At 47.5% G+C, this 26,904-nt stretch overlaps 1 protein-coding gene across 1 annotated transcript in view; it reads left to right on the top strand.

Moving 5' to 3' along the window:
* LOC142571036 (potassium/sodium hyperpolarization-activated cyclic nucleotide-gated channel 1-like) overlaps positions 1-26,904 on the top strand; it is a 50,438-nt gene extending 23,534 nt beyond the window's left edge. The window contains exons 5-10 of the mRNA XM_075679336.1: positions 2,505-2,779; positions 3,629-3,778; positions 10,882-11,100; positions 16,756-16,902; positions 20,783-21,026; positions 25,347-26,904. Coding sequence (XP_075535451.1) covers positions 2,505-2,779; positions 3,629-3,778; positions 10,882-11,100; positions 16,756-16,902; positions 20,783-21,026; positions 25,347-25,558 — 1,247 coding nt within the window. The 3' untranslated portion in view covers positions 25,559-26,904. The remainder of the gene's footprint in view (positions 1-2,504; positions 2,780-3,628; positions 3,779-10,881; positions 11,101-16,755; positions 16,903-20,782; positions 21,027-25,346) is intronic.

Here is a 26,904-nt window from a genome sequence, read left to right on the forward strand (position 1 = left end):
CGACGACATTACCCTGTGGGTGGTTAAAGGTAGTGATGGAGATATAGAAACCACGCTGCAACAAGCTGTAGACACGGTTGAAAAGTACGTTACCGACAAAGGCCTCGCCTGCTCCCCGCAAAAATCAGAACTCTTCCTACTCAGAGCCCCTACAAACCGCAAATCCGACACTGCGCCATCCCCAGAAATCACTGTGCGAGCCGGAGGAGGCGCGATCCCGGTGGTGACCACCATCCGTGTACTAGGCCTCTTCATGCAAGCTCACGGGCGCAACGGCAACACAATTCATAAACTGGAAGCATGCGTTCAGCAGACGATGCGACTCATTTCAAGAATTGCCAACCGACACTCTGGCATGAAAGAAGCCAACCTCATAAGGTTGGTACAAGCCTTCGTTCTCAGCCGCATCACCTACATCACCCCGTACCTCTGCCTCAAAGCGGCTGAGAGAGAGAAAATAGAGGGGATTATCCGGAGGGCCTATAAACAGGCTCTTGGGCTACCTATAAGAACGGCCAACGCTAAATTGCTAGCCCTAGGTGTGCACAACACCCTCGATGAACTAGTAGAAGCGCACCTTATATCTCAATACGAAAGGCTAGCTCAGAGTGCCGCCGGGCGAAACATCCTCCAGAATCTCGGCATCAACTACGAGTCGATGCAAAGCATTAAAGTAGACATTTCTCACGATCAGAGGCGCCATCTCAAAATTAATCCACTCCCTAAAAACATGCACCCCGAATTCCACAAGGAAAGGAGGGCCGAGCGGTCCAAAGCCCTACATCAGAAATTCCACTCCTTCAAAGACGTAGTCTATGTCGACGCAGCAGAATACATAGAACGCAACTGCATGTCCCTTGCAGTGGTGGACTCCTCAGGTCAAATACGCGCTGGTGGTTCAATTCGCACCAGAAGCTCCGAAACAGCGGAAGAGGCGGCTATCGCTCTGGCAATAGCCTCCACACATTGTCATTACATTATTAGCGATTCCAGAGCAGCAGTACGCAATTTTGCGAAAGGTCGGGTCTCGGCTCCCGTAAAACCCATAATAGACACAAACCAACACCCACGACCAATCCAGATCATTTGGGCACCAGCACACTCCTCCCTACCCGGCAACGATGCCGCCCACACCGCCGCTCGAGGACTCGCCAACCGAGCACCCGGACGGCTCACGCTAGGGTCAGGGAGGGATCGCATGGTCAGTTACCAGGAAATAACTCAGCACTACAGGTTAGCCAGGGCAGAGTACCCGCCAGCACACAAATCGCTTAACAAGCGACAAGAAGTAGCTTGGAGACGACTTCAGACGAACACCTACCCCAACCCCGTAGCCTATCACTACTACTACCCGGACCAATACCCTAATACATGTAAGCATTGTAAGCAAAAAGCGGATCTATTCCATATTATGTGGTCGTGCCCAGCCGAAAATCACACAAATCACGAAATAAGTAGTACTGAGCAGTGGGAGGCCGTGTTGCTCAGCTCCGACCCTGACCTGCAGGCCAAGGTCATCGAGAGAGCTGAAGAAGCCGCCCGGGCCCAGGGGCTCGTGGCTGCCTAACAACAAGGTCATCCGTCAATACCTTGTTTTCAAATAAAGTCTTTACTCACTCTCACTCCTAAGGTTTCATTCTCAAGCAAAATATTAGACATAAGCCTTGTGACAGTATTTATGGCGCACCCTGCGTACATGATTGGATATATCAGCGGACTTGCACTACGCAGGTGATTGCTCGACTTAGATAATCGTTCGCCGATGATTCCTGCCAAATTTTACCGCAGAAGCAGTTTATATCAAAGTTCCACGTAAGCTTTCGGCATCAGAATGGAACGGAAACTACGTCGTGATATAACACGGTGGCGCCCTGCTTGCCCGTTTCAGGCCAAACGGATAGACATTTGTGACTTGTTTGGCCCCTTCACGTTAGAGGAATAGTGTTGTAGACTTTCGCTACCTTGCATCTGAACTCAGCAGCAAAGTTCGGACGTTGCCTCGGTGGTCCTTGTTGAGATTTGTTCTAGATATCGCGGTAAAAACGCCTAGCCTATAGCAGCACACATCTGGCTCGACATGTCACTGGCTTTGTTTGCTGTGGCTTCAGAAAGCACACGCCAGTATACGCTTTTTTATTCATGGCTGTTCGCGCCTCGAAACTATTTGAAACCTCAATAACGTACGCAAAAGCATGAACGCGCCAAAATTTGAATAAATTCAATGGGATGAACTAATCGTGACATAGACACATTCACCTTATTCTACGCACCTTCTCTAAAATGCCGTTTGAGTCTTGAGATGCTTGACACACACGCACGCACACAAGCACACACCTCATACGCGCACGCAAGCATACCCGCGCACACGCGTACACGCACGCGCATTTTACGCAGACACACACACAAACATGCGCACACAGACATGCATCGATTGTAGAATCTTGCGAAGTTTGATGTACATCTGCTGTGTCAGTGCTTTACTCCTAACTGCATGGAATGCGCAGGCGTTTCCATGAAGGAAGATCACGGCCGCATCAACATGGATCCGGAGTACGTCGCAGTACAGTACCGGCGGGGGTGGTTCTATGTGGACTCGTTCTGCTGCCTGCCGCTGGACTACACCGCCATGGTTGTGCTGCACACGGGCGACGCGGCCGACGACCCGTCCACTACGTCAGCATACCCCAGCATCCTGCGTATCAACAAGCTGCTGGCACTGCCCAAGATCGGGCGGCTGACCACCATAATCAGGAACATAGCCGACGTTGAGGAAAACTTCGTGAGCACCGTGACTCGTTTGCTCCCTCCCTCCCTCCACTCACTCACTCACTCACTCACTCACTCACTCACTCACTCACTCATTCACTCACTCACTCACTCGCTCGCTCGCTCGCTCACTCACTCACTCACTCACTCACTCACTCACTCACTCACTCACTCACTCACTCACTCACTCACTCACTCACTCACTCACTCGCTCGCTCGCTCACTCGCTCACTCACTCGCTCACTCACTCGCTCGCTCACTCACTCGCTCACTCACTCGCTCGCTCACTCACTCACTCACTCACTCACTCACTCACTCGCTCGCTCGCTCACTCACTCACTCACTCACTCACTCACTCACTCACTCACTCACTCACTCACTCACTCACTCACTCACTCACTCACAGAACGGTCAGCGAAATCTAGTTACTAGACACTGTTGTAACGGCACATCATTTGGAACTCGGCTTGATATCTTTTTGACAGGCGTCTTTTCTTTTGTTTATGAAATCAAGCTGTGCGTCAGAGATAACGTCTGTGAAGGAGCTCGACGGGAGCCACTAGAGCATAGAAGGTGCAAAATATATTTTCTGTATATTTAATATATAGGCTGCTGCGAACATTGTGCAGGCTCAAACAGAGTAGATGCGCCTTAAATTCGCACATGGATGAACAATAAGAAGGAGACTCACTGAGTTAATCAAAGGAATGCGTCATACAATACCAGTCATTATTGGCACGCTAAAATAAAAGGAACGCACATCTAACTCTGTGGCCAAATGTGGTGTTATTGTGTGCGGCTGCTGAGTGTGTGCTCCGGCGCCTTTGTGCGGTGCTCTGGATTTCGCGAATTGTTCGCGCAGTTCGTGTACTCCAAGGGAGTGTACGTGCGCCTGCTGTTCCACTTGGGTCTGCTCTTCCTGCTCATCCACTGGCACGGTTGCCTGCAGTACTACGTGGACCGCCTGGAGGGGTTCCCCACTAACTCCTGGGTTGCGCGACTCGAGCTCGTGGTGAGTGCGTATCTCGAGGCAGGCTCAAAGGGGCCCCGCGACACTTTTGTAATGCCATTCCTTACAAGAACTGTTACATAAGAGACATAATCGTAATGAGATTTGATAGTCTTAATAATAATCTTAGTACGAGTTGCGCAAGGCAGAAAGCGTGAAGAACGTTCGAAAGGTTGCTGTGGTGCTCCTTCTTTGTCTTTGGATAGACGATGTCTATTTATAGGCTGCGAAATATGCCCAAGTGTGTTCTCAAGATGTCAGGCGTAATCTTCTAAAGCCAAACAAGCAAGTTTTTTTTAAGAGTGATAAGCGGTTATATTCAACCAAGTCAAAAGAAGTGTATTTCCTCGTTTTTTCACTTAAGGGATGGTCCAAAAGTCCCTGCATGGGTCGGTTCGGGAAAAGTAACGGTCGCCGACAGTTTCGTCAATGATGTTGCCGATCCTCGCCATATGAGAAGGTTTCAGATCACTTTGATGATTCAGAGCTCGGGTTCCCAGGGCGCCCCTTTTGATTCGCCAAGGCTCCAGATTGATCTCGATTACATGTTTAACTGGTGTCGGAGGTGACAAACGGGACTAAATACGCCCAAGCGTAAATCGATGCTGGTCTACCGTCACGCGCCTACAAGTGACGGGAGAATTGATAACACGGTGCTTGACGGGAGTCTTTATATAAGCACATACCTGTGCACACCATCTCTTATTTAACATATAAATCACATGTTCATTCAGCCATTGCAAAAGGTTATCGTCGTTTTGGCTACATCCGCAGAATTTTTTTGCGATGCTACTGTAGCATCGAAAAAAAAAAGACAGTTTACACCAGCAATATCCGGCCACATTTGGAATATGCTTTGTCCGTACGGAAGGCCAGGGACAATTCTCTTTTCAACCAACTTTAAGCTAAACAAGATAACTCATCCGTCGTAAGGTGACTGTGAATGAACTCCGAGTGTGACGCACATGAAATGCTCCCTTAAAAGTCTCCTCACCCGGCCCTATCAGAATTCTTGGTTATAACAGGAAGTTGTGAATATCTATCTAGGTAGCATGTTACTGTAAGATTTTTTTTTTTCGTTTCTTATTACAGGAGATGAAAGACATTGAAATGTCACGTCGCCGTGCTGGCAGGAGGCGAGCTTCGCTAGAGTCCCTAGCTTCGCACCCTGCATAGACACCCACTTCTTTTGCTTCGGCTAACGTCAGCTAGCGACGTTCCTTCCCTGCCTTAATTCTCCTATAGTTAAGTCGAGAGACCGCGTCAGGTCTACGTCACGAGACCTGACTCGTTTTTTTTTTCTTTTCCATTTTTCTTTCTTGCTATACGGCGCACTTCCAGCGGCGGCTTTGCACGTTCTGTATTGGATGGTTTATCAAATTCACGTGCCATATAGTTGGCGATGTTACAGGCAGTGCGTCTGATGTAGAGATTTTTGTGCGAATAATCTTGATCCTTCGGCAGGGATCGAGGCGGCCTTTAGAGGGAGAGAGATAAAAACTTTAGTATGTCCTTGATGGGGTTCAGAGGTGGCGGGAGTCGGAAGACTAACCCCCAATAGCCCCCCCCCCCCCCCCCACTTCCTCAGACGGCGGCCAGTCGTTGCTTTCTGGCGGCGTCTTCGGCCATCCGGACGGCCCAGAGCTGCTCCTCTGGGTCCAAGCTGAGCAGCAATGTCTCCCACTGCTCGGCCGTAGTTATGATGTGTGTGTTAGTGCGGGAGGTGTTGGTGGGTGAGGATTTGGGGCATTGCCAGATAATATGATCGGGGTCAGCGCGGACCTCGCACGCTTTGCAGAGTGGGGAGTATGCATCGGGGTAAATGCGGTTGTAAAGCACGGGGTACGGAAAAGTTCGTGTCTGAAGAAGTCGCCAAATGGTGGATTGAGATTTATTCAGTGTTTTGTGTGCTGGGGGGTAGCGTAACCGCTCTCTGCTGTAGTGTAGGAGAATTTCTCTGAACGTGACCATTCGGTCCCGCGCGTGACCGCGATGCAGAACAGAGGGCTGGTCGGGATCGGAAGACGCAGGATAAGGATGATGCGCCCGGTTTGCGAGAGCTCGGGCGGCATCGTGGGCGGCTTCGTTTCCAGCCAGACCCGAGTGACCAGGGGCCAAGATGACCTGCACGCGGCGTTGCCTTGAGGGAGGAGTGCCAGAGAGAATCTTCTGCGCTTGGGGTGCTATCAGTCCTCTTGTGTAGTTACGAATGGCCGTCTTTGAATCGCTGATGATGCAGTGTGCATTGGTAGCCGCGTAGGCCAAAGCGATGGCCGTTTCTTCTCCTACTTCGGGTTGCGTGGTGAATATTGATGCGGCCGCGGCGAGGCGGTACTGCGAACCCGCGACTGCGACGACCGCCATGGCGTTTTGGTTGGGGTATTCTGCTGCGTCCACGTAGGTTACGTCAGCGGCTTGGTCGTAGCACTTTTGTAGTTGTTTAGTTCTTTCTGCACGTCGCTCTGGATTGTGTTCAGGTTGCATATTGCGAGGTATGGGCGGGATAACTATCTGAGCACGAATGCTCGCACATGCTTTGGCGAGAAATGTCGGCTGTTTTCGCGCCATGTAGCGGTTTCATACTTTGCACACAGGATCATCATCGCATGGCCGGCGCACCGTGCTTGCTCATTTACAATGCCCCAAATGTGACGGGGGTCCGAGGGTCCCCTGAGATGACGCCTTTACTTCGGAGTCAACTCCAATTTTCGAGGAAATCATTTCTCATTCGCTACGCAATCATTAAATTAGATTTCCACTGCTTAGAATTGCTCTCATTAGATAACCGCTGAACAGATTTAAATGAAATTTATTGCATTTAAGAGAGACCCCACGCGAGCGACGACTTCAAGGACTTCTCGGTGTGGCCGGTATGAGCGCAGCAAACACGCACCAAAACTGGCGTGACGCATGCTCTAGCTAATAAAGTAAGTTGATTTGTTTTGCCATACAGAACAGCGTAAATAATTTCCGAAGATCTTACAGGGTTTTTTTGTTATCCTTGGACGTATAAAAATCCGGTCGTATGCTCGTTCTGTGCGACAACCTGTGGTACATGTCACTGACGTATGCATCTTGTTCCGGGTTCACGCTATAGGTAGTCGCTCATAGCACTTCCGGGCGACGAGCGTCAAATGCTATTTACAGAACCGAGCAATCGAGTGAGGAGAACGACTGATCTGTTTGCACGACGGCCCCCTTTCGTCGCTCGAAGTCTTCGCTCGACTCTTTCGTGCGCAGAATCACTCACATCGGGCTTGGGCTTAACAACCTTTCTTTCTATGCGGGTATAGATACTATGAAAGTCGCAATGATGAATCCTTGCTTAAATTTGACTGGTATGTTTTAGAGTGCAGATCTTAGGTACCCGTTCCTGCGGCGTCCTCGGCGTAACCGAGCGAACCAGCACAGCGAAAGATCAGAGAGCGAAGCCGGAGTGCAGCGGGAAATGAAAGACGGCGATAGCGAAAGGAGCGCGAGGAGGAAAGCGGAGGAGGAGGGCGCAGCGAAGCCATGAAGCTGAAAGCGGAGGAGGAGGGTAGGATGAAAGCGTGAGAAAAAAAAGCGTAGTGCAGCGTAACAGGCTCTGCGGTGACAATGGCTACGAGATGGCGCCAGAGCAGAATGCGTCGTCTGTTCACCGATGACGCCACCATTACCATATATGGAAACAAAGCGATGCATGAGCAGAGGTCTGTGCGCGGCGGCTCTTGTGAATCACGCCCACGCGTCACACATGCGCTGCCTCTCGCGCTCTCCCGGTTAGCGAAGCAGTCGCGCCACACTTCGCTCTTTCTGCAACATGCCGCACGAGACAGATTATCTGCGCCAGCAAATATATCGCGAAATGAAAACACACACAGAGCTGCGCTCAAATTTCACATTACGGAGTGTCGTACTCGTTGGTGTATTCTTTAAAATTTGTAATTGCACATTCTATGACGTCACGAGCAACTGGTGCGGCATTACCGAAGCGCCATCGCCACCGTAATTTAGTTATGCCCCTTTTTATTGCTAAGGCAATACTGCTCGCACTTTCGGCCCATCGGTGGTCGTGGCGCCTCCTTACACAGCTGCGCGTCGCGTGACCGTGTGACGTCACGCCAGACCGAGAGACGGGGCCCCAGCTCGCGGCATCGATGGTGGAGGCGAAGCCTTGCGCGCCGCTGCTGCGGCGCTACCGAGAGAAGGCGCTCGCTGATGTGACGTCACGCTAGGATAAATGGGGCTACAGCTCGGCTCCTCGCAGTGGTCGTGCTGCCTTGCGCTATGTCGGATGATGCATAGCCATAAGTTTAACAAAGGGCAACCATGTCCACACCATCAGGCGAACCAAGGCGCAGTCAAGCGCAATCTTACAGGCTTAACCAAGCTAAGCCTTCAGCCATTTTTTTTTCGGTGGTTAACTAATAAGCCTCTGTTCGCCTTAAGACTGTTCGGTTCGCAATTCCATGAAGCCAGTGCGAAATGCCAATCTAGATTACCATTACAATGTGCTGTCCCTTTTAAGCTAATCGATTGAGCGAGCGGTCCAAGAAAGTCATTGGAGGGAAACAATTCTTTTCATGGTTTTGATAAATTACATAGTAGTTTTGTCGTGCGTGAGTTTTCTCGTGGGTGTTTACTCGGACGAAAAAGCCACAGTGCGACACGTGGGTTGTTGCAACGAACATCCAGAAAAAGTTGGGGAGCTTGCTCCTGCATGTGAATGACGTATCTGCCTTACAAACTCTCATAGTAAAAATACTTACACCCTACCTCGTTCCCCCTTTCATTGGTATGACCCGTCAAAGTATTGTCATATCCGAAGTCAGAAATAAAGACTTCACGCAAGCTAGCGCCGTGTGGCCGATAGTGTGCTCGCAGAGACAGCACTAAGGTGTTTCACATAATCAGGTCTCCCGTATACAGGGCATAACCTGCAAGACTGCAGTTCCAGTAGTGACAATATTTTTTTTTTCAGTCTTGCGCTAAAGTGTAACAAATCTGCCTTTTCCTTAAACATTAGGGAAGTAAGAAGCGACAGAGACGACAGAACAACACAGGACGAGCGCTTACTAACCACTCAAATTATTTTTATGTAGACTTATATGTATACGTATATGTTTATAGACCACATTGCGTGCGCATGCCAAAAGACTAGCTTCTCAACGGTAGGGATGAAGCTGAGATTACCTTTCCAATTTATCTGCCACTGCTCAGAACAGGTATCAGGAAATCCATCCAGTGGCGTACCAATCATTTTTCGAGTGAAGGGGGGGGGGCGCAAGTCACCTCTCTCTCTTTGATTTAATGAGATCTTAATGACGAAACGGGACCCCGGCGTTTCGTATGTTCTTTCATTCATTTTGTGTGCTTTTGAAGGGAATGGATTATCCGGAGAAACATTCAAATAAAGAAATCATAAAGTAATTGAGTTTAAAGTGGATGAAGAACTTGCCGCAGGTGGGGAACGATCCCACGTCTTCACATTACGCGTGCGATGCTCTACCAATTGAGCTACGCTCGTGGTAGCAGAACTAGGTTCTGCGGAACGCGCTTGACCACGTGTTTTTAACACGGCGATGACAATTACCCGAGCTTTGTGGAGGTTAAATGCGACATTTTCACCCTCGATCTACCTGAAAGCCGCCGTGAACTACTGATTGATCCGAAAGCCGTGACAGTTCGGAAGCGATTTGTTCAGACACACATGAATGAGCCCAGTCGTTTCGATATTTACGACTTTTCTACGTAGTCGATATGTCTTATTCACCTGCTGCGTTCCAAATCTGAACATAACATTTGTTCCATTTTGTTTTGGTAAGTTAGCTCTCTGACACTCTTGCGCACGCGTCTACCAATTGAATGGATTTGGTGACACCACTGAACCCGCATTGTTTAAACACACTCGAATTGTTTTTGTAAATAATAAATAAACTTCATTTTTGTTAACACTGTGATGGCTATGATGGCCACTGCGCTAGGAAGCACAATCACAATGTGAAGGCAACCGTTGGCGTATCATGGTCACGAAGCCTATGCATCGTAGAGCGAGTTTCGGCCGCTTACATTTACCTTTTGAATATTAAAATGCGTTGTAGAACGACATTCTTCATGGAATCTTTCTAACTTACAAATTGTTGAAATATCGCAAATTGTTCATTCAAATAACTAAAGAAAGTCGCTGATTGATAAATACACAAACTTTGCAGTAAACAGACAAAAATAATTCAATAAACCTAGGGAAAACTCTTGAATCTCAACACTGATTGATATCGGTACACTGTAAAAAGCAAATCTCATTTTGTGTTTTTAAAGATGGTTAGGTTAGATGGCCCCAACAATCACATGGTGATGCAAGGGATGTGTGCGTGCGTGCGTGCGTGCGTGCGTGCGTGCGTGCGTGCGTGTGTGCGTGCGTGCGTGTGTGCGTGTGTGTGTTTGTGTGTGTGTAATCTCACTCGAATCCGTGTGCAGCTGGTGGAGAGGCCAGAGTCCCATTATCAGGGCTTCAAGCGCCTTTCTGTAGCCTCGAGGGATCTTGGTTGGGACTCCAGGCGCCATATTCCCGGTTTTCAAAAGTGTGTGGGGGGAGCAAATAACCTACTGCCCTCCCCCCGGTAGATACGCCTATGAATCCATCTTACTATGACGCAACGACACAGGAGGTTGACTCACACACGTGTTTTTGTTGTCTTCAATGAAAAACGCCTCGATGATTTCACGTTCGAGTTTAAAGAACATGTTTAAAGAAAGTCTTGGTTTAGCCCACCGCTGGAGAGCAGCCCCAACTTTGACAATGCCGAGGCAAATTCTAATTTGACGTTCTTTTCATGCAATTCCCTCGTTGCCTTAGGTTCTCATTAACTGATTGGCTCGTCTGTAGTGCACCTTGTGCCATATGTCATAAGAACACCGCACACAACGGCTATCTGGCTAAGGGTAAGCACTTAGAGTGCGAAACTTCAGTAACAGTCCTTATGCCAGTGCGCGCCATGGTGTAAACAGCATTAAACCTCGCTCCTTGCTCTCGCTTCCGGAGGCGCGAGCGGTTCCAATAAACTGGTTCCATGAGCTTTCTGGTTCATGGTCGGATGCCGAATTGTTCGTCCGGATGCTCGCAGAATGCGTCGTGGCCGGTCCTCTACTCGTGGTCGGTGTACGGCTCGAGTTCCATGATGCTGGGCGTCGGCATGGGCGCCATCGAGGCGGACATCACCACGGACTCGTGGCTGCGCTGCGGCTGCATGGCGACGGGCCACGCCCTGCAGGCCCTGCTGGTCGGCGCGTGCATCGACATGATCACCTCCATGAACTTCACAGGCCTCAGGAACAGGCAAAAGGTGCTTCGCATTGCTATTTTATTCCAGTTTCGCGTGAAAAAATTAAGTGCACAATTTTCCGAGCTGCATTTTTTTATGCAAAAGCACATGTTTTAATGCGTTGGCGCAACTTCTTGTCAAAAAGATCGTGGACGATGCAATATGGCCTGTCTCCCGTAATTAGGTGCTGTAGGGTGTGGGAACGCTCACCTCTCCCGCGCACCCTGAGGTTGTTTTCACTGCATGGCTCACCCGTCTCCAGAGGTCCGGTTTTCCTGCATAGTACAGACGCTGTGCAGGAAGTCGGTCTAGTTACGCAGTAGTACGAGAGATGGCGCTAGAGTTCTGATGCTAGCGCCATCTGACGGCGTGGATATACCTGCAAAACAGGAAGTATCTTCCTTGTATTCGGCTGCTGGACGGTGCTGCGCGCAGACTAACCGCGCGCTCATCGGCTCCCTTCGTGAGATCGAACCCCCGGGAGGCTTCCCGATCACTCGAGCGCGCCGTTCGCGACGCTGTGCCCGCGACCTACTTCGGCGTCGTATCCGGTCGTGGTGAATCAAACCCTCTCGATTCCTCAGCTTGTTCTATTTCTTGTTTGGTTCGGTTAGCTGGCATCGTTGAGTAAAAGGAGCAACAAATGCCTTTTTTGCGTGTCTCCACTACCGTGTGTTGTGGTTCCTTTACAAGCACTTGAGATCGCACAAGGTTTACCTCCCAATGCGATCCGCTCCCAATCACGCATGCACACGCCCACATAGCACACGCTTGCGCGCGGCAATACCAAAGCAAATCCAAAGGTTTGTTGGCTTTTTGCACTAAGACGCGTTGGCTTCTGACACACTTGATGAGCAGGCAGGAGGCTGGCAAGTAAACAAAATCTCGCATTTTCTTCTGAAATGCAAAGAATAGATAGCGACAGCAAATTATCAGGTTAATAAAGCGAAGCTTTCTTTGCCTCTTCCTTCGACTTTCCCACTTCCGCTGCTGCTGCTGTGGCTGCTGCTATCTGGCACACCGCGTCGGGAGGTGGTTCAGAGCGTGTGTATACATGACAGGAGCGAGTCAGGGAGGAAAGTCGACGCGAGAAACTAGTTTGTGCTCCACCACGTCGAATGTGCACAATCTCCTCTGGAGCTCCCTGGGCGTCTCCACATTAGCCTCATGGCAGCTGTAATTATCCGTGACCCCCTTGAAAGGCATTGCAGACACTGCAGCACTTCCCTTTCTACTAACGCGCGAGTCCAGAGGAGACGTAGCTCGAACTGTAGAAAGGAGGGAGGAGAAGTGGCAGTTCCCATAAAAGTGGGGGGGGGGGGGGTAGGTGAGGTGAAAAGGCAAGGAAACCGTACTGTTATGCGACAGCGGTTACAGGGAAACTGTATGAACTTAAGTTCAAGGTACGGTACAGTACGCTTCTGCTGTTTTGGAAGAATAAACACCATGCTAATATGCCAAGCGGACAAATTACGCAGGGCGTCCAGAAACAGAGCCGCATTAATTAAAGCGCATCGCAGGGTCCAGAAGACACAACGGAAGCGGTCGATCGTCAAATCAACACTTCTGTGCCAGCCGCGGTAGCTTTGCGGCTATGGCATTATTAGAGGTCGCGGACTTGATCCCGACCGCGGCAGCCGCATTTAGACGGGGACAAAATAGAAAACGCACGTGCACTTAGATCTTGGGACACGTTAAGGAATATCACGGTGTCAAAATTAACACGGAGTTCGCCACTACGGCGTGCTTCATAATCTGATTGTGGTTTTGGAACGTACAGCCCCATAATCCCAATTCAAGTTTAATACTTCTGCCACGATGCGATGTGCCATATGAGACAGTGACGATGCTCAACCCTCTCAGAGGTTATGAAATATGGCGCATAAGAACGCCTCAAGCAAACACCTCTCCCTGTATGTTCTGCCTAGTACGCAGACAAACAGCAGTGGTGCACGTAAGGTAACGTTTGACATCAACTCACCACTTTCGTTTTGGACACTAAACGTGCCGTCAACATCTCCGCTAATTATCGTCAATCAAAGAAACCTGCACAGAAAGCCTCGCCTACATCAGTTCCCACAGCGCGTGGGATCTGCATAATCTTACTCCAAGCTAGGTTTGTAGTTTCATGAGTAGTATAAATTGCAGTAAACCTTCGCTTTAAACAAGCGTGGTGTCTCACGCCCAAAGACGCTCATGGCTACAGTTCACTCGATGACCGTGAGCACTCGCCGCCACAACTTTGGCTTGATGAGGGACGCAGCAAAGAGCGCGCGTTCAGGTATGGGCCTAAAAGCGCATGTTTCCTGCCGCCGCTTCCTTCGAAATTTGAGCTGCATTGCATTTCCGAAACTCGGCTGATCTCGTGACCTCCAACACTGGGCGCGCGGGAAGAAGGCGCGTACGAAGCCATCAGCCTTCTATGCTCGCCCTTGCATACTCGCCTCTCGTCCTGGCACCCGCAGCAGATCACGTGACCTACAAGCACTGCGCGCCGGCCGTGTATGAGCTTGGCCGCGCGGGCAGTGCGGACTGAATCACGTCACCTCACATCACACATCAAGCCGCCAGCCATGGAGGAAGGAATGAAAAAACTGCGGAAAGCATCCCAGTCCGTGCACTAGGAGAAAAGTGTGGAGGAAGTCACATTGTATTTTTCAGTGTAGCGGCCGCGTTGCCGGTGTACAAGGGAGGCTTTGTTATGGTGGTGTGTGCTCATGTGTGTGTTGTTCCGCAGGTCTTGTATCGTGGTAAACGCGTCGTATGTGCAGGTTTGCGCTAATATCCGTGCTTTGTGCCGCCGTGTTAGCTAGACCGCGCTCTCCCGGTTGATGTTGTGGTCAGGTGAAACTCGAAGAAGTAAAAATTATGAAACGAGCACGCATAAAACGCTTTACAGCACGTAACTCACCATGGTCAAAGGATGCTATGGCAGTATTTTTGCCGTCTCTGGGTGTATTGCCATCTGTCGCTCGTTGTGTCTCGTCACACCGCCGCGGTGCGCGGCCACCTGCAACTTGTTCACTAAAGGAAAACGATGCCTCAAGCTACGACTGGCATACATGTTTGTTCTGGTAAACTGCAGATGGGCTAGCCATAAGTCGATGTACGTGTCGTGATGTACGTAAACTGTAATGCCAGCCATCGCCATGTGTATTCTTGCAGAACAGTGAGAATGCGCAGATTTGTTTTCCTAAAAGCCGGCAAAAGTAGTGTGGACCGGCCTCATTGTCTAATTTGCGGAGTTCACTATGAACTTCTTTCAACACTATAGATCACAATACTCGGACGACATGACTTGGATCATGACGATTGACAGTTGGATCACGGATGACGATTGGATCAGTTGATCGGATCGCTACGGCGCGCACGCGTGCACGCAGTCCGCCTGGTTGCACGCCGGAGGCAAGAAATGTAGGAGACGAGAATCTGCCTCTACAAAATGGCGCAGTAAAGTTAGCTTCCGGCGTCACGGAGGCCTCAGAAACAATCCCTCCTCAGTTTTATTGCGATAGCAATTATGCGGACACTCAAGGCGCATTTCTGCCGTCACCGTGAGGGTCCGTATAAAACTCCAAGGGCGATAAAATTGTCGCGTTGTGCCATGTACTGCATGTGCGAGTGAAAGTGTGCGAAGGTGAGCTGGCGAACGCGGCTCAATCTCGCGTACGCAAGCGAGGGAAGCGGGGAGTAAGCGCGCCGTCTTCCGCCGCGCGGAATTAACGATCCGGGGGGAGGGTATTGAGAGGGATTGGGGAGCGTCCTACATATATGTGTGTTCTGTGGTTCTACTCTGGGCTGCCGCGCGCACCCGCAAGGGCCGCTGTGTCTTGAAAGCCTTCTACGACGGGGACAGACTCCAGTCGCCCGCTGTTTTCGCGACTTAAAGGCTCATTCACACCGGCGACTGACGGCGGTCGCGCGACCAAGTTGATCGCAAAGCGACTAGTCGCGAGTGGTCGCTTTTCTCGAAAAGCGACTATTCTGGGCCAGTCGCTCGCTGCTCGATTTTTCAGTCGTGCGACCGTGGTCGCAAAACTGCTAAACCAATCAGCGGCGCGCCGGCAGTTATGTTAGCATGTGGTTTCCTGCGGCGTCCTCCTGTGTCGCATGTCGAACGTACACTGTAAAATAAGTTACACCCTTAAAAGTGAAAGGGGGTCTAAATGTGTCTATAACTAACACCCTCAGGGTGTGGTTTATCTGACACCCTAAGGGTGCGAGTTGTAGACATATTTAGACGCTCTTTAACTTTTAAGGGTGTAAGTTATTTTGCACTGTACATGGTAGCATTCGCAGGAAGCTAAAGAGTAGCAAAAGAAAACAGAAATTGTCCACCGATCATGGAGAAATGCATGGGCGTTCCAGTTGTGTGCTCCAGTGCATGAAACGACGTTTTGTTAACAAATTAACTGGAACACCAATGCATTTCTCCGCAAAGTTCGGGAATTTATATCTCGAAACTGGTGTCGTCCTGAGAATTCGTTCCAAGTGAATCCGCCTTGCGAAGTCCACTGCTAGAAATTGTAAATTGCACACTGTGGGCCATAATGTAATTAGGGAAAAACTTAATGAGTGAATTTTCATTAATTATTCGATTTTGCATCTCAATTTTTGTGCAAGTGTTGTCCGCCGCTTCTAGTAGACCAGCTCGTGAACTAGAATTGTGACATATGCCACAGGCAACATTTAAAGATTTTTGAAAGTGTTCGCTGAAACACCCTGTATAGTGGTGGTATAGTACTCACAGAATTTAAGAGAGATGTCAGCGTATTCGATCACAGAGCCAAAAGACCCTCACTGGACTTGCCAGGCTTACGGTTTCGAATATTATTTCCAAAAGTGTGAGACTAAATATATGGGCGTTCCAGTTACGTTTGTGCTTCAACGCATTAAAGAGCGTTTTGTTAAAAAGTTAAGTGGAACAGTGCACTTTTACGGCGAGCTTGATGGTGCATGTCTCCAGACCGGCGTTATTTTAGAAATTCATTCCAAGAGGATACGCCTTGCAATCTCACCGACTGTTGACTTGTGTGCCGTAAAGTAATTAATTAGGAATTTATTTAGTGATTTTTTTGTAATTTGCTGAATACGTATTTCGATTTTTCACGCAAGTAATGTCCACCTGTCTGGATAATCCCGCCCAAGGACTAGAATTATGTTATCTGCAACAGGCGGTTTTAAAAAAAAATTCGGTAAAACCTAAAAATGATCACCCCGTAGAATGTACATATTGTGACAAAACATTTACAAACGCTTCTTTGTATGCACACTCTTCTATGGCTATTTCTACTTTCACTCGTTACTACTAAGAAAGGTTAGGATACTTTTCCAGCGCTTGCAACATTTCCGGAAATTTTACTCACCGCAAAGATATCCTGAAGAAAGAAAGAAAAGTTACAGAAAGGAAGCTGAGGCAGAGAGAGGGAGGGGGGGGGCAGGAGAATCGGAAGAGTATAAGGATCAAGATAGACATGGCGTCACGAAAAACAAACAACAAAAATGTATTCTGTCTCTTCATACATGCGGGCTCGTTAGACGTTTCTTTGCCTGTGTCTGAATGAAACGAGGGGGAAAAAAATGGTGTACGTACCTTTATATGGTTAACTGCTTGCACAGTGCACGACTCAAGAAAGGAAATGGGCGCTACATGTTTCGTGTTTTTCTTTTTTGCAGATACGCGACCTGGACGACTACATGCAGTACAAGATGCTGCCGCTGAACCTGCGGCGCCGTATTCGTGACTACGCCGAGAACCGCTTCAAGGGGCGCGTCTTCGACGAAGGCCAGATCATCCAGTCGCTGTCGGATCCCCTTCGCGAGGTACGGGACGCCCTCTGGGCCTCTGGCTCTTGTATACCGGCCGTACACAGGCGATCTGAAGGTGTCTCGTTGGCGGCGGTTGCGCGCCGAATCGCCGCAGGCGAATTCAGTGGGTCCCGGAGCATTTCAACACATACGAGGTCGCGTGTTCGATCCCCGATCCACGTTAATCCGGCGCCTTCCACTGCGGCGTCCCCCACCCCCTCCCACCTCACTGTGCGGCTGCCAGGACGTGAAACCCCACGATTTTAGTATTTTGATGTATCATGTATGGAGCTCGTTTGCAGGTAAAGAAGCTGTGTCGGCTACTCCTCTCTTTAAACATGGAATCGTGGTGCGTCCTAAAACTAAGCCAACAAGGCAGCTTTGAAATCAAGTAGACCGCGGGAATGAAAATCACACAAAGCACATTCGAACTTCCAAGCCTGGTCGCACAAATGCAATATAAGAGAAGACACAAACACAAACGCCAAGTCATTTTTAGGGGAGGACTGAGGAAAAATGAAGTTTTTTTTTTTGATGACGACTTACGCTACAGGCTTATTTTAAAAAGTAATATATTACTCTGCTTCATTGTTCTACGCAATTGGTATTTATGAATTAATATTTGCATATAACACTTGTTATGACTGCATTGCGTTGCATCTGTATTGCATTTTCTTTTTCATAACTACTATGTTACAAAATTTTCACTATTATTAATTTCCTTTAGGCGTCTTATCCACGAAAGAAATTACTTTTGTTCATTCCCACGTAATCTTGAACTATCTTCGTTTAATTCAGTTCACTTGATTTCAACACCAAAATGTTGAAGACCGCTAACAGAAACCATTTTTATGACTTGGTGTGGTCCGCAGCCCTTTTTAAAAGGCCTTAGCAGAGCATAAGATGACGCGTTACATATTCAGTAGCAGTCTTCTCAGTACCAATAAGATGAGCGACAAACATAATGCACATTAAATACAAGTGAAGCAGAATGCATATATAGCGCATATAAGATGCATGTATGTGATGATGCAATCGAAACAGAAAGAAAAAGAAAGAACGCTATTACAAATGCACATTATACATAAATGGAATCAACAAATGTGTCAGGCGGAACATACTGCAATGCACAGTCCGACAAACACACAGTAGCAAGAAGCGCAAATTTTCACCTTTTTGCGTACACAAAGAAAAGAAAGTAAGAAGCACAGTAACGAATGTTAGGCAATCTAGATTTTGTTTAGACAAAAGGTTAATCTGAAGTATAACATTTGGTTCATGTAATTAGTCCTTGCCCGTGGCATCTCCAAAAGTTCGCTACAGAGCGTATTTAGCTTGCTGTCTCTGCGTTTTAAGTTCAAGATAATATTTAACCTGTTATTATTTCTGTTAATACCCGTATTACACCGGTGAATAAGTGTTTTCTCATAAATATCTGCCATAGGAAATAAATTTAGTTTTCTTAAAAGTGGGCTTGTATGAGTGTCATGGGAAGCATCCAGAGCACTACGGACAACTTTCTTTTTTGTATTCTGTGGAGTGTGGCGATATTAATAAGAGTCGCAGTACCCCTAACAAGATAGCTTGGTGCTTTTAGGTAGAAAAAAAAAATCTTAACCTGCTCGAAATTCTACTCACACGGAATAGTCTAGCAGCGACAAGATCCGCATATGCGCTCCACAACATATGTTGTTCGAATACAAACCCAATACATTTAGCAGTAGTCACAATCGGAGTAATAGGATTGTTAAGTTATAATGTTATGTCGGTAGCGACATTACGATTTTTGGGTCTGAAAAGAACATCTGTCATTTTCTTAGCATGTATACGAAGTAAGCTTGCGATGGAACAAGATGATAGTATTATTAGTGCCTGATTTGCGATACCGATTGCCTCAGTGGAATTCGCTGCAGTAACCTGAATAGTTAGGTCGCCCACGTAAATAAAAAAAAATTTGTCGCCATCCGGGCCCTGCGAAAGTGGGTGTCCAGCGAAGCCGTTGAAAACCACTACGTACTACATTAAGTTCTGAGGGGGGGGGTGCAATGCTGTATTGCTCAATTCCTCCTCCTGCACGTTATTCAGCCACCGGAGAATGTGGACGGGTGGTTCCCCTGTGCTGAATTCCACGGCAATACGACCAGCGGCAACACGTCACCGCTGGTCGTATTGCCGTTTTCATCATCATCATCATCATCATCATCATCATCATCATCATCATCATCATCATCATCATTTATTTATTTACCCTTAAAGGTCATTGGCTTAGGGAATTACATAAGGGGGGGGAGCAGTCGTTACATATACAATGGTCGGTAACAACAAAAAAGCAATACAAAGTGCAGGGTTCATGTTCAACATTAACATCATCAGAAGCATCAACACTAAGATAGACACAGTGGCTCAAGAACAACTTGGAAACAAAACAAAACACGCATGCACATTCAAAAACACGGCAAAATAACTCAGCCCTTGAAATGTGCTGTTAATAAGTGCCTGAATTTATTAGGTTCTATTTCAGTAACTATGGAATCGGGTAAGTCATTCCACAATGTAATGGAGCTAGGTAAAAAAGATTTATTAAATGAGTTTGTGGAGCCATGTATGCGCTGCAAACTTAAAGAGTTGGAAAGACGGCGTGAGGTGCGAAGCGGCGGGTGTAATACAGAATTTCTTTTTTTTTTTTTACTTTGCCGCTCCTCGTATTCATGCTGCTCCTCGGGAGTCCTAACTATTCGTTGCTTACCTAGAACGGTGCTGCTACAACAACGAAAACAGTTGCTATACTTGTCTTTTACATATGAAAGGCAAGTGACGTCACTTCCCACGTCGCAAGCGCGGCCGCTTGCACAACAGTAATATTTACCGGGAAACGTATGCGAGGAACGGGGCCACCGGCTTCACATTGTTATCAGGAGCGCCTTATCATAAATTGCGTGGTTTAGATGCTTGTTTTGTGCTGTTCTTTGTTGAAACGAATGCTGCGATATATGTTGTAGGCGTGATTCCAAAGAATGTACGCGCTTCTCGCTTCAGTCTCTCAAGGTATTTTTTTTTCTTTCGTGAGGACGATGCCGCGAAAAATCTTGACCAACTATAGTCTGACAGCTTCGCTGTAACAAATTTTCCGTTATTATCAATAGTAACTATGTCGTTAATATAAACATAAAAACGCAGGGGCCCCAGGTTACATCTTTGTGGTACTTCCGCGTGAACAGGCTTTAGATTTGTCATGTATCTGTCCATAATTACTCGTTGCCTACAGTGATGAAGATATGACTGTATTAATAAGTTCAACAAAGACGCCACGAAAACTGTAATTTTCTAGTTTGTTGAGCACTGTAGCTAGATTTATACAATCGAACACATTCGAATAATCAACAAAGTTAGCCAGAGCAGATAATGGTTGTTCAAACGACCGAAATATCATTTCTTTTTGAGTAAGTAAGGCAGTTTCTGTCGACCGCCCTTTCACAAAGCCATACTGCGTACTAGTAATCCGTATGTTCTTGTTTGGTTAGTCAATCTGTTTATCTAGTTACTGATTAACTTCCAATATACCCACATGTACTCATTGCGTTGTCTTAAACGTCTCCTGCTAAGCGAACGTTGTTAATTGTATTCAGGTTGTAAGAGGAGGTGCTCCGGGCATTCAACACTTCGCAATATATTTCCAAATGCATTTCCGCTTGTATTTTGTATATACATATTTATAGTTAGTATTACATGATAACCGTTGTCCGAACCGCATGCGTGAGCCGGGACCTTTGTTAGGCCACGCGCGGCTTTGGTCCTCGCTTTCCCTTGAACTTTCAAGAAAACTGATCAATCAATCAATCGATCGATCTGTCGATCACACTCAAAAGCGCCCTCGTCCTCCCGCGCACGTGTTCAGCGCGTGATGTGGCACAACTGCCGGCGGGTCCTGCGCAACGTGCCTTTCTTCGCGCGGGCCGAGCCGGACTTCCTGCGCGACCTGGTGGCGCGCATGAAGATCGAGTTCTTCATCCCCAACGAAGTGGTGGCCGCCGCGGGGACCATGGGCGACCGGCTCTACCTGCTGCAGTCCGGCAGCGCGCACGTCGTCGACGCGGCGGGCATCACCGTGGCCACGGTCATGCCCGGCGACCGGTTCGGCGGTACGTACGATGGTACCGTGTATCGTCTCGCGATGATAAGGCTATAGGTGAGAGAGGTAAAGTGTCCCCGTATGGAAAGCTGCTTTCGGCGTATCAGTCATGTGCGCGAAAAGATTCAGTGGACCGCTAACACCTGGGGGAAGAAAAAAATTGGGTGGAGAACCCAGCAATCGTGGGGGGGGGGGGGGAAATTAGGAAACAGTACTTTAAGGCCAGTGGGGACGCCCCACAGTCTTCGTGAGAAGGACACGTCGTGTACCTTCGCGGTCAGAAAAATTTCGCGGTTATTCTTGTCTGTGGCATCAGGGACCGAATAATATGAGATTTTTTTTTTTACCTTTGAGCCTATTAGTTTATCATTCGTGGCAGCGAGTGGCCTGTACTGGTGATAATCGAGAGATGGTGTCATACCAAAGGACGGAACAAATAAAAATTAAAAGAAATACGACATATTTACTTAGATATGGCGCCAGGTTAATGTGACTCGTGCACTTCAATCGTATAGTGAAGCATAGCGAACGCTTCGATCCTTAGCATTCATGAAAATGAATGATAGCAAAATGCAAAGGGTTTCCCATTGTAGCGGAAGCCAGAGTACAACGCATGCTTTCAGAGTCAGAATCAAGTTTATTATGTTACAGCAGAAAACAGCATACAAATCGATATACGGAAGGAGGTACGAGAGCACAAGGCTATAAGAAATCTGACTTCCTGTCAAAGGTTGCTTAAAGAGTGTTTGTTAAACAGCAATGAAGCGGCAGTAAACTTACATATATTACAACAAAGAATTAACGCAGAACTATTCAGAAAGTACAAGAACCAAAAGCCATGAAAATATGCTAAAGAGAGAAACGTGGAAAAATGAAAAAAATCCTTAAGTAGGAAGACAATGTTTTAGTGTATTAAGTGGTGAATGACATTTAAAGTATATAAGATGGCAGACCATTTCAAATAGGTAAAGCAAGAAAAAGAATGCGTTATGTTGTTCCTATTTATCACGTATTACAGGTCACATATGACGCCTGACCTGACTCAAGTATAATATAGGTTTAGTGTTGAAGGAGAACAGGAGGGAAAATTACGCTTGATTTTACTGGAAAAAAATTGCCCTACCCATTCAGACTGGCGTGAGCAACTGCTTAATGAGGAAAAGACAAGTACCGAGCACAACAAGACCCTCGAACTTCTTATTTTACACCGCAGCAATCACTTCTGCATCTATTGCTTTGTGTGCGTGCTCCGGTTGAATCATTCCTTAATATCGCGAAGAAATAAAATTTAGACGGATACTTTTAACAGTTTCAACCGTGGGCCTATACACAGCCTTAGAGCACCGTTATAATGTTTGGGTGTATACTTCGCCGAAGACGCAACACGAGAACTAACGTGTTCAACGTGATCGTCAAGCCAGGCACTGTGCATTGTGCAAACTTGTTCTCGCGCACCTGCACTTCCTGCTGGGAATACCGAATGGTATTTCCTTTTCAGCTAATATATGGGCGCAACACCTGAGTGATTAATTAGCGATTTCAGTGCCTCTTGAGTAATTAAGACAACGGGCTGGTTGAACTTGAGGTTGTGTGTTCAGCCGTTTGTTATACTTTCCATGCATATAGCGTAATCAATACGTTTTCTAAAGTGAGAGTCGCGACCTATGTGTCTTGTGCACATACAAATGACTGTTGTACTAGAAGAATGCCAGCGAAGTAAAAAAAAAAAAAGTCGAGAGGCAGACATAGACAAAGTGACAGGAAGGTGGCTGGAGCCGGTCGTTTGTCTATGTTTGCCTCTCGATTTTTTTTCCCCTTCAAGTCTGCTGCCACCTTCCTGTCCCTTTGTCTTTGTCTGCCTCTCGATGTTTTTTTTTTTTCTTTTTCAGGTTTGATGGCATTCTACCAGCCACCTTCCTGTCGCTTTGTCTATGTCTGCCTCTCACTTTTTTTTTCTAAGTTTGCTGGCATTCTCACAGTGTAACCATGTACCAACTAGCCGAACAAGCCGCTCTCATGAGCAGATGAATGGGTAAAATACCGTGCTTTAATTTCGCTCCTTGCAACAGCTCTCTACTAGCGAAAAAGTGTTCTACGCCTTAAAGGTGAATACACCCATAGCGGTAAACCTTAATTCTATTCAAATATAGTTCACGGTGGAACTCTTCGGTTTCCTGGAGTTAACTCCATTGCAAGCGTGATCGTTTTCTCCTTGCGCAAGATCTACGAGAACCAGTGACGATATTCGCACAATATGCCACGAAGGAGATGGGAGTTTCACTACTTTCTCCACTCCAGGCCATGCGTTGTCTACCGGTATAAGTGTTCTGGAAAGGACCCTTTGTTTGACATAACCATTCAGCAACTATCTCACTTTACGAACCAGTCCGTTGTGGTCCTGGAAACAACTTCAGACACATTTGTGTGTGAATTCGTTTGCCAATGCTGCAGGAGAGAGAATGCGGTGACACATATACAGGGTGCCCCAGCTAACGTTAACCGAGCTCTGTAAGGAAAGCTAAATGATTTAGAAAGCACGATGCAAAATAAAATTTCGAATACTACGGTGCTCGGTCTTCAGAGGCCAGACCGCCGATTATCGTAGGTCTTAAAATCGTATCTTGCACCACGTTTTTTGTCTCTTTTTTTTTCTTTGAACAGCTCGGCTATAGCGTTAGCTGGGACATACGGTACACTGCTGTTCAACTAAAAGCGAATATGTATTCATGCGCCAGCCAGTAACATTAGTTCATTTCCCTGACGTCACGGCGGACGTTGACTCCTTTCCTTATATCGACGTCTCGGAAACCATATAGACGAAAGAAGTAAACTAGGAGGGATACTCATGTCAGGCTTTCCGTGACGCCCACCCCTTCGTCCATTTCCCTCCTATAACGACGACCCAACATGTGACCCTGCGCTCGGCGGACTCAGCCCTGTATGCCACGGTTCCCTGTAGATTTTAATCGACGTGCACTTGTGCTTTGTCAACTGCTGGGCGCAGATTTTATCCCGACATTCTTGCGCAACCTTAGTCGCTTGTTTGCGACGTATCCATTTGTCAGCGCTGTAACGAACGAGTGCTGTAGCAGCTCGTTGCTGTCGCGCCCACTGTCTCTATTTTTGTTTTGTTTTTTTTTGGGGGGGGGGAGGGCGTGCGCTGGGGGGGGGGGTGAGGGGAGGCATTATGAAGCTTACCGCGACACGATCACGTCTTGTGCTGACTTTTCTTGGCTTCGGTTTTGTTACGTAATGCCAGCTCGCGTAGAATTGTTTCCCTCCTCCATGTCTGGATCGGTGGTTTGGAGGTCGGAGGTACAGAAGGTAGACGGAGCATGTTTACGTGGGCAACACGTACTGCACGCTTACGCTGTCTCCGTGCATAGCTCACTACAGTTTAAAAACGGGGCATGAGGCAATGTTCAAAACCGAACTGAGAGCCCGCCTGTGTCGCTGCCACCTGTGTAAAATTAATTGTTTGGGAGACAGTGATCAAGTTCTATATGAGCCTACTCTCTAAGTTTTGTCTTGCATTCTTCTCTGTCTTAATTTCCTGATATCATTAACGTATCCCAGCAAAGTAACGCGCAATGAACGTTCCCACGGTTGTGGGAACAGGCTTATTAGAGATGTCCTGTGGCAGATATCGCGATTCTGTTATACCAGACATTAATTGCAAGACAAGGGGTTATCTGAGTTAATTTTGAAAAATAGACAAATCAACGCTCCATCTTCTGCAGTGCTTATTATTGTTAACTGGAACATTAACTAATAAGCATCTTCAATAAAGTCATTACCGCTGGGCCTAAATTCCGCATTTGGGACATTATTTAAATAAATTAATTACGAAGTTCACACACTGCGATTTTAGCTTCTTAGTGCTTAGTCCGGGCGTTAAAACGAGCAAGAAGACCTAGACGAGCACTTTATCCCCTGTTATATTGCTATATTTGGCTGTGGTATAACACTAGCTGTATATTCGTCGTCGTTTCACTGTGTGTGTGTGTGTGTGTGCGTGTGTGTGCGTGTGCGTGTGTGTGTGCGTGTGTGTGTGCGTGTGTGTGTGCGTGTGTGCGTGCGTGCGTGCGTGCGTGCGTGCGCGTGTTCTTATAGCAGTCAACGTATAAACTCTCTTCATCGCTGGCTAGAATTGGAGCACACCATGTATGTAAACCTCTGCTCCCTCGACCTGCCACCTGCCTGTATAAGTTCCACCCAGCATGACTGGTAAAAGCCTGTGTCTTCTCAGTGAACTCTTTCCGGCTTCGGCGATGACGTCGACGTGTGGACGGTGTGCGCGCATGCATACACGCACACGTCTCCCGTGCAGAGGTGTGCCTCCTGCACGACACGCTGCGGCTGCGGACGGTGATCGCCGATCGCTACTGCCACTTCTTCTCGTTGACGCGCGCCGACTTCAACGAGGTGCTGGCGCGCCACCCGGACGTGCGTGACATCGTGGACGAGATCCTGACCGAGCGCAGTGTGCGGAGCAGCGCGCAGGCGTCGCTCGATGCCAACGAAGACCTCGTGGGCGTGTAGGTGGCGCCACGCGCTGCTGCGTTGCCGGGGATTCTTCGAGAGCCCGACGACCTGGAGTCGATCGACTTCCATCAATTTTTTTTATGTATTATGCAGTTATCTTTATTTATTTACCGTCAAGGCCGAGGACATTACAGAGTGGAGTGGGAAAAAAGATGCGACCATAAAGAGAACAGCAAGAAACGGGCATGCACTTGAGCAATGGTGGTTAGTACCTGGCGAGAACGTTGGTTATCAATTATCGATGCGATGTCAGCAGGAAGGTGGTTCCACTCGACTGCTGTGCGTGGCAGAAAAAAGATTTAGAAAATGTTTTCGTTTTGCAAAATGGAATACGTATACCTTATGGCGACATCAATGCGATGGGACGCATACTGCGGTGACAGAATAAATTTGTCGTGAAAAACGGTATGGTAGCTTTCGACGCGCTGCTAGAGACGGACTGAGAGAAAGGCTGACTTTCATTGCTGTTATGCTAGCAGTGCGATTGTAGTTAGAGACAATGAAGCGAGCTGAGTTATCCTGAACAAGTTCCAAGGCAGTGATTAAAAATTATGAATACAAGGGGTCCAAGGATGGACCCTTGTGGAACGCCGGATTTGTACGTTAGTAAAGGAGAAGTTATAACCATTAGCACTAACAAATTGTAGTCGGTGAAGAAGGAAAGATTCAGTGCACCTGAGAACGTTAGGGTCAAGGTTAAGAAAACTTAGCTTGTGAAGCAGCAGCTGGTGACAGGTGACACACTTTGTCGAATGCTTTCGAGAAGTCCAATAATATGCAGTCGGCGCAGGATGATTCATCAAGAATATGGTGCAGTTTGAGTGAATGAAAAGAGTTCAGTTTCACATGAGTATGTTTTACGAAATCCATGTTGTGCAGACGTCCAAATTGCATTACATTCAAGAAAAATATTTTATGATTTATATGCTAGCATTGCCAATGAGATCTGATGTAACATGAGCCAAAGTAGGAAACTGTAACCGCTCTCTGCAATGGGCGTACGAAGGAGCACTGTGTATTTGTCTAGTGTACATTATGTCACATTCTATTCGCACAGAATGGCTAACTGGGCTGGTTGGTTTACTTGCATCTTGGAACTGTAAAAGCGCACAAGGACGAGAACGAAGAGAACTAAGCGCCTCTTCCTGTCCACTGTCTTCATTCTCGTCTTTGTGCAATTTTACAGTTTCAAGACACATTCTATTCGACTGTGCTAACGCGGGATATATGTGATTCACAAAGAACAATGTGTTACGTGCTTCATGTACTAGTTTCGTTAATTATTTATGCGTACTATTGCTTCAAAATAAAAAAAAAATTACCGTAGAACACACCTTGTGTCG

This window comes from Dermacentor variabilis, chromosome 2 (genome assembly GCF_050947875.1).
Source record: "Dermacentor variabilis isolate Ectoservices chromosome 2, ASM5094787v1, whole genome shotgun sequence".
Lineage (NCBI taxonomy): Eukaryota > Metazoa > Arthropoda > Arachnida > Ixodida > Ixodidae > Dermacentor > Dermacentor variabilis.